Below are 8,144 nucleotides of genomic sequence, written 5' to 3' on the forward strand. Positions count from 1 at the left end.
TTTAATTGGTGCAATAGAGGAGTGTGATGATCACATTAACCCCTGAAAGACAAAATTTGTGAAAAAATTGGATTGATAACTGCTTCTTCATTGAAACCTAAGTATTGGGTATGTTGCGGATTACCCTCTGAAACTAAGGCTTCAAGCCCTTGAGTTTGTTAACCTCTCGGCTCTCACCAAGGGATCCTCCCACACCATCAGTCTGTGATGTTTTTCTTAGTTCAATTACAACTTTATGTGTAGTAATGTGACCTTAGATTGACTGTCTTTCTCACAAGTTACTATAAGAAGTTAGCATCACTTTACTTTTTAATTCTTTCTATACTGTTTAGTCCTCTTTCAATATCATCTCATAGAAATATTGATCATCTCAGACGACCATGGATTCATTTCTCTTATTTTCTCACATGTAAAGGACTATAATGTATGAGCGAATACTTTTTCCGTCTAACATCCCTAGCTTATTCCCCACAGTGCAATACAAACATGGCATCAGGTATGTATCCAGCGTCAAACAAATGGGCTGTCAACCCATCCAAAGAAATCATAACATAAATATGTAAATTAAAAAAATAGGCATATACCTAAATTAAACTAGTAATTATAATTCAAAATCAAGGTTTCACAATAATATAGTAGTCTTATGATAGGATGAGAGTCTTGGAAGTAGGTAGGTAGATAGAAAAGTGCAAATTTTTCATTTTTCAATTCTTTAGTTTTTTATTTTTATTTTTAAAATTTTAAATTATCATATTATAACTCATAAAATAATAAAAAAGTCAATAAAGTAGACATATAGATATAATTTTATAAATTTCACAAACCCAAACTATCAAGTTTGATTGGGTCTTATGTAGAAAGGGTCCATTGAAACTCTCAGATTGGTCTAGGTGTCAAGTTACTGGGTTTCCGGTTTGACCAATGAGCTAGGTTATTCCGAGGTTAATAATTATGATTCGTATTACTTCTTATTTTTTGCTTTTTCATTTTCTGATCTTGGCTTTGTTCCTAATATCTGCTTTCTTATCATTCTATCAAATTCTCTTGATTTAGCTCTCTAGGTATTTCCAAGATTATTGTTTTATTTATTATATATCATAGAGGTGATCTTGGGTAATTTTTTAGAAGATAAAAAAAAAAAAAAAATTACTACGACAAAAAGGAAGCCAAACTCAAAAACAAAATCACACAGAAAATAATACAATGATTAAAAAAAAAAAAAAACCTCAACTTTGAATCTAATTTTCCAGATTTTTTTTTTTGAAAATAAACGATAGACTGATTTTCTGGATTTTGAATTACATATTTAAAGAACTTTTGAAGATTTGTTTTCAATTCTTAAATAAAAATTTTGAGCGATAGTATCATAAATTAAATAATGTAAGAAACTGTGCTGATTTGATTGAGACACTACCTACCAGATTTATTTTTATTTTTTTCATTCATGATCTCTCCTTCTTTTTCTTCAGCTCTTCTCTCACACTCTTATCCCATAGCAACAGACCTCTCTCGTGTGACCTCCATTGCACAAATCTAGGAAAAGTTGGGAGAATAGAGAGCTTCCTCTAAGCTAACCACATACCATCCGATCCCTGAATCAATCAAAAATGATATCTAAAATTTATTGGGAAATTTATATAAAAATATTGTGCACTTAAAATTTTTTATTTTATTTTATATCTTAACAAATATAAAAATACTGCAACAACAACAAAATGATATGACATTTTAAATTTTTTACAACACATTTATTTAGTTTAATCTCATATTTTATTATTTTATTTTATATGGTCAAAAATTGAAGCCTCATTAATTATAAAAATATATTGAGAATTTGTTGATGTAAGTGAATATAAATATTTTTTTTTTAAAAAAACCTCAAAGCAAAATACAAAACGGTGAGAGTGCGATGATCACATTAACCCCTGAAAGACAAAATTTGTGAAAAAATTGGATTGATAACTGCTTCTTCATTCTTTGGACCAATCAGCGAAGACACACAAAAAGCCATCGAAACACACACTCAGAGAGAGAAGACAAAAAATGCATTACTGGGTTCGAGCTTCTTCTGCTTATTTCGGTGGCACTCCTCCCCAACCTCGCAGGCACTCACACAAACTCTCTCTCTCTCTCTCTCTCTCTCTCTCTCTCTCTCTCTCTCTCTCTGTTTTTGACTTTTTTGGGATATTCTCAGTGGTCACACCGTAGTCAACATCGGCAAATCGAAGGTGCTCGTGTTCGGTGGACTTGTTGACAAGAAGTTTCTCAGCGATGTCGTGGTCTACGATGTTGGTACTATTTTTGTTGTTGTTTCCCACTTTTATTATAGAGCTAGTGTGGCAAACTTGTCATGTTAGTAATGGAAAGCCTATATGAGTAATAAATTAATAATAGATTCGTTGAAGACTTGTTATGATAGGTTTGTACTTTAGCTTTTCCTAAAATATGCTTGTACATGTTAAAAAAAAAAATTGTAACTTTTGATTGGAGGGGCTGGGGACCATGCCACATGAAGCAGAGGGACTAGTTTGAATTACTTGTTTACTCTCTTCTTGGAGCCAAAATTTACATGTAAAAAAATGGAGGGCCCAAAAGTCATGAAATTTTTAATCTCTTAGATGATAGCATTATAACTAGAGAGATTTTGGAAACTTTTGGGTGGGGGGGGGGGGGGGGGGTGTTGTCAAATCACTGGTCTACTGAATCCTTTCATGTGAAGGATGCCTCCACCTGTTGTTTGACTGACAATATGAGTGTAGCCACCTGTGAACTAGTGTTAATAGGATGGTTGGGTTATCAGTTGAATCTCAGGTTGTAAGGTATCTGATAATTTCTCTCAATTTTTACCCATTTTCTCACAAGCCAAATAGATTAAGGAAAATGGGTGGAGGGTAAGTTAAGAAGAGAGGGAGAAATTGGGTAAGAATTGAGAACAAATTGGTAAAGCATAAAAAGGGTGGAGGGTAAGCTCCTGGGTCCAATATCCCACTTCTTGTGTGCGAAAACTTACCAATAAAAAATGGGGAGAGTAGAGGAAGACCGTCTACATGTTTGTCACTACACAGAGAGAGAGAGAGAGAGAGAGAGAGAGAGAGAGAGAGAGAGAGAGAGAGAGAGAGAGAGAGAGAGAGAGAGAGAGAGAGAGAGAGAGAGAGAGAAGGATTGGGTTCATCAATCTTAAATATATAAATTTTTGGGGGTCCTTAGGTTTTCAATTACCTTACACGAGACATGCCTGAAACCCCAAAGAAATTAAAAGCTACCCCCTGATGCCTGCTTGCCCTGGCCCTCCAATCAACCACAAGCCTTTGCATTGGTCTGGGTCAGGCGGCATTGGTCATGCAGCTCGTGCTTGGGTGGGCTTGACTAGCCCTAATGTGAGTTTCAGACAGACAAAGTGGATATAGACATGCATTAATTTTGGTCTTCTTGATTGTATTGCTCTTCTGGGGCACCCTGGCCCCTAGGGTATTATCGTTCCCGGGAGAGAATTAGTTATGGTTCCAAATTGAAGACTTAACCTGGGCCCTGAGGGTCTCTTTCATGAATTTTTATTCACCCACGCAACAATATGTTAATATAGTGACTGTATTTGGGGAGTGTGCATGTGTGTTTTAGAGAAAGAGACAGAGGAGACACTAACATACATTAATTTAGTGCTGCTTGAATTTTTTTCCCAGACTTTTTTTTGGTAGAAGGGGGGGTGGTTTGAATGTGATTCCAGATTCTCAATCCTTGGTTTTTGATTTTCAGATAACAAACTTTGGCTTCAGCCACAGTGCACTGGAAGTGGGTCTGAGGACCAGGTAGGTCCAAGCCCACGGGCATTTTACATTGCTGTTGCAATTGATTGTCACATGTTCATCTTTGGTGGGCGTTATGGTAGCAAAAGGTCTGTGCACATGCTCTACTTTATGTTTGCTGTCCATGGGTTTTGTGCTTTGTAGCTCTAAATTCAGTCTTGTTATTAATGCTGAGGATGGATTTTCAGGTTGGGTGACTTTTGGGTTCTAGATACAGGTAAGAATCTTATATAGCAGCTTCAGGAAAACATAGTAATGATTGATGTGTCACAAAATTCATATACTAGTGCTTGTTTTACGACTTACGGGGATTTATGGAAGTTATGTTTATTCCAGATATATGGCAGTGGTCTGAGCTCACCAGTTTTGGTGACTTACCTTCACCACGAGATTTTGCTGCAGCTTCAGCCATTGGGAACCGGAAAATTGTTATGTGACTTATCAAAAAACAAAAAAGCGGAATGATTTTCTTCACGACTTTATATAAAGCAAGATGTGATTGAGTGCAGGTATGGTGGCTGGGATGGTAAAAGGTGGTTATCAGATGTGTATGTCTTGGACACAAGTAACCTCTTTTCTATGTCTTTTCAGATTTATTTTATGTTCTCTTCCTGAAAAATTTGAGGAGAGAATGTTTTATAATGGTGGAAACTAAAATTAGATTGTATGTGATTTGCTATCACTAGAATGGATGGAGCTGTCGGTATCTGGATCATTACCATCACCTAGATGTGGCCACACGGCTACTATGGTGGAGAAAAGGTTGCTTGTCTATGGTGGCAGAGGTGAAGTGGCATTCTGTCTGCTCACATAGGGATTAGGTTTCATAATTGCTTAGAAACAATGTTTGGTGATGAGTCATTATTGAATTTAAAATTTTCATCTTGATTAAAATTTTGCATTCAAAAGTTGCCATTTTTTGTTAGGGTGCAGAGAGATGTACGTTTGATATCATTGTTATCAACTTTGTCATTTCAGATACTTCTCATATCTCTGTTACTAAAGGCATCTATGCCGTGAATTATTATAAAGAATGTTTAAATTAATTACATTTCAATTTTTTGGGTGCTGCTGTCAGAACTATACTTATTTACTTGCTTGTGTTCTTTTAAGATGTTTATACTGACACGGCTGCTTTTTCTTGGCTTAAACAGGAGGTGGTGGGCCAATTCTGGGTGATTTATGGGGCTTGAAGGGTCTTATTGAAGAAGTTTAATAGTTACTTTTGTTTTCTTTTTATTTTTTTTCCTTCCCTTTCTTTTAAGGATTTTACTAATGTGTGCCCTCCCTTTCTCGAGAATTGAAAAAATAATGACAGCTTTTTCAATTCCCGAGAAAATATTTTCAAAAATAGAAAGCTTAATGTGTGCCCTAAGGGCACACATTAACCGAACCCTTCTTTTAATCCTCTTTAGTAATCCAAGCGTATTCTAAAATTTTCATCAAATAAATTGATGTGAGTGGTGTTGTGGTGTATATCATATATTATTCTCCCTTGAACACATACATGAAAATTAATTGAGAGGCCACACTTCTTGGGCGTAAAGTGGAATTGGAGTGAAGATTAAAAGTGTTCCCAAGTGATATTAATCTTTGGTTTTGAATTTCACCACACCAAGGTATGCTCTCTCATTCTTTGTTTCCAAAACTCGGAAATTATATGCTATCTCACATGAATGAAGTAGATCAGTTCATATTCCGTTGCGTGTATTTGTATAAGATACAAATCTGTTATTCCATGTATTTTCCCAACAATTGGTATCAGAGCGGTCTTCAATCTCATGTTTGTATAATGTGTTGAGTGAGTTTTAGAATCAAAGAAAACTATTTTCATAGTGTTGAGTGAGTTTTTTGCATATTTTAGTTTTGAAACTATTTTTTGATAAAACTGATTTTGATGTTGTGATGTTGTTTAAGTTTGATTTTAATCATGTAAAATTGAATTTTAACACTTTAACATCAATGAAAATCAAGTTTTAATCTCAATTTGACCCGTTTTGATTACAAAGATTGTGTTTTGTTCATTGGAAACGTAAAAAACGGTTAAAAGAAAAATGCTGAAAAAGTTGGTTACATGATTTTAGACTGATCGAATAGCAATCGATCACCAATCGAATCTTTTCGACTGATCAAAATAGCAATTGAATTTGGACATAAGCTATTTCTTCATTTTTTGACTGATCAAAATAGCAATCGAGTACCAATCGAATTTTTTAGATTGATCGAAATAGCAATCGAATAGTAATCGAGTACTAATTGAATTGAACAGAAAATATTCTTCATATTTTAAATCAATCGAGAATTGTTTAGATCAATCGAATGCTCTTTTTCAACTGATCGAATAGCAATCGAGAATCAATTGAATTGAACTGAAAATTCATGAATGCATTGTTTTTTGAATCTTCACTAAGTGTTTTCACACTTTACAAGTGCAAGGCTATGTGTGATGAGATTACACATGTTTTCTAATTTTATTTTTTTTTTAAAAAAAACTTTCTTTTAAAAGTTCTAGTGGGAGAGAGATACAAGGGTTGAATCTCATAGCCTCCATTATTGGTTCATAGTAGTGTGGGTAAGCACCTCGTCTTGGCGTATATGCCTCACAATCCCAAAGGAGGGTGTTTACTTCCTAGTACTATAAGATTGAACTTACCCGTTTAAAGTAGTGTGAACAAGCATCACATCCTGGCGTATATGCCTCACAATCCCAAAGGAGGGTGTTTTATTTCATGGTACTACAAGTTTAAACATTATAAGGGAGATGAAATGTGGCTACACATGATTCTAGATAATGATGTACACTAGACTAAGTGTAATGTTAACCTCCCGAAGGAGCTATGCCATTATTTACTTGGAGGCTAAAGTTAATACGGCATATTATTAGTGTTTGATAAGAGTTATCATGATAGCCCTAATAATGAGAATAGTTCTCAATCAATCATGATATTTATAATATAATTGCTACCAAGGAATTATAGATATGGATTGGGTTGTCGTTGCATATTTTATGTCATGGTTTTATTAAGATTCCATAGTATATGTTTATATGCTAAATTGATAATGTCCGGTTTACTTATTATATTCATGTTTGTTATTTTCAAATTTAAATCATGACATCTTTTAGCTTACTTGTTGCTATACTTAATCAAAACAAACTGACTGGATCCAACTATGTTGACTGGAAAAGAAATTTCGACATTGTTCTAATTGCTGAATAGCACAAGTATGTGCTTAGTCAACCTTGTCCTAACTTTTCATCATTAGATGCTCCTTTTGAGGAAAAATAGCGATATGATCGTTGGTAGAAATCTAATGAGATGGCCAAGTGCTATATCCTAGCATCAATTTCGAATGTTCTACAGCATCAAATGCAGGATGTAGAACTAGCTTCAGACATAAATTTAAGTCTAAAGGAGATGTTTGGTGAGTAAGGCTGTTCTGCACGACAAGAAACTATGAGGCAGATTTATAATACCAAAATGGCTAAAGGTACTTTAGTGAGAAAGCATTGTCTTAGGATGATCTCTCATCTAAATACACTGAAACTTTTAGGTGCCGAAATTGATGGAGAATCCCAAGTGGATATGATACTCCAGTCACTACCAGAATCATTCAAGGAATTCAGACTTAATTATAATATGAACAAAAAGATTTATACATTGTCTGAATTAATGAATGAATTAGTGGCAGCGGAAGGCATTCTTGGTACATCTAGTGTTGATGCTAATATGGCTAAAGCTTTTGCTTCTCAACCTAAGTCGAAAGGCAAGGGTAAAAAGAAGAAGAAGAAGGACTTCACCAAGCAAGATGGTAAACAAATTGCCTTAGGATAACACAATATCCATGTAACATTGGCTGTTTCTTACTTTGCAGGGGTTCCAAGTGTTTATTTGTTCTGGCAATATTGTTGATGGTCTTTATATTTTAACTCCTAATAAGCATGAATTATACAATTCTGAATTAGATAATAACTTTCATGTAAAATCTTTAAAGAGAAAGTTTTCTTCTACTAATGATGCATATCTTTGGTACTTGCGTTTGGGTTATATTAATTCAAACATGATTCAAAGATTGATCAAAGATGGACTTTTAGAGCCATTGGACTTTGATGAATTTCCAATTTGTGAATCTTATTTGGAAGGTAAAATGACCAAAAGACCTTTTAATGCAAAAGGTAGAAGAGCCCAAGAGTTGCTTGAATTAGTTCATATGAATGTATGTGATCCTATGTCAACCCAAGTAAAAGGAGGTTATGAGTACTTCATCACTTTTATAGATGATTACTCAAGATATGGTTATGTGTACCTAATGAGATGGAAGTTCGAAGCCTTTGAAAAGTTC

The 8,144-nt window shown here is 34.6% G+C and overlaps 1 protein-coding gene across 1 annotated transcript; it reads left to right on the plus strand.

The window, feature by feature from the left end:
- Positions 1–1,975: 1,975 nt before the first annotated feature.
- On the plus strand, positions 1,976–5,034 carry LOC115987848 (protein GLUTELIN PRECURSOR ACCUMULATION 3-like). The gene is made up of 8 exons (XM_031111453.1): positions 1,976–2,105; positions 2,195–2,292; positions 3,754–3,892; positions 3,992–4,020; positions 4,140–4,236; positions 4,313–4,368; positions 4,481–4,588; positions 4,958–5,034. The coding sequence occupies exons 1-8, from the start codon at positions 2,044–2,046 to the stop codon at positions 5,017–5,019; spliced, it is 651 nt and encodes a 216-aa protein (XP_030967313.1). The 5' UTR covers positions 1,976–2,043; the 3' UTR covers positions 5,020–5,034.
- The last annotated feature ends 3,110 nt before the right edge of the window (positions 5,035–8,144 follow it).

Source organism: Quercus lobata, chromosome 4, assembly GCF_001633185.2.
Source record: "Quercus lobata isolate SW786 chromosome 4, ValleyOak3.0 Primary Assembly, whole genome shotgun sequence".
In the NCBI taxonomy this organism is placed as follows: Eukaryota; Viridiplantae; Streptophyta; class Magnoliopsida; order Fagales; family Fagaceae; genus Quercus; species Quercus lobata.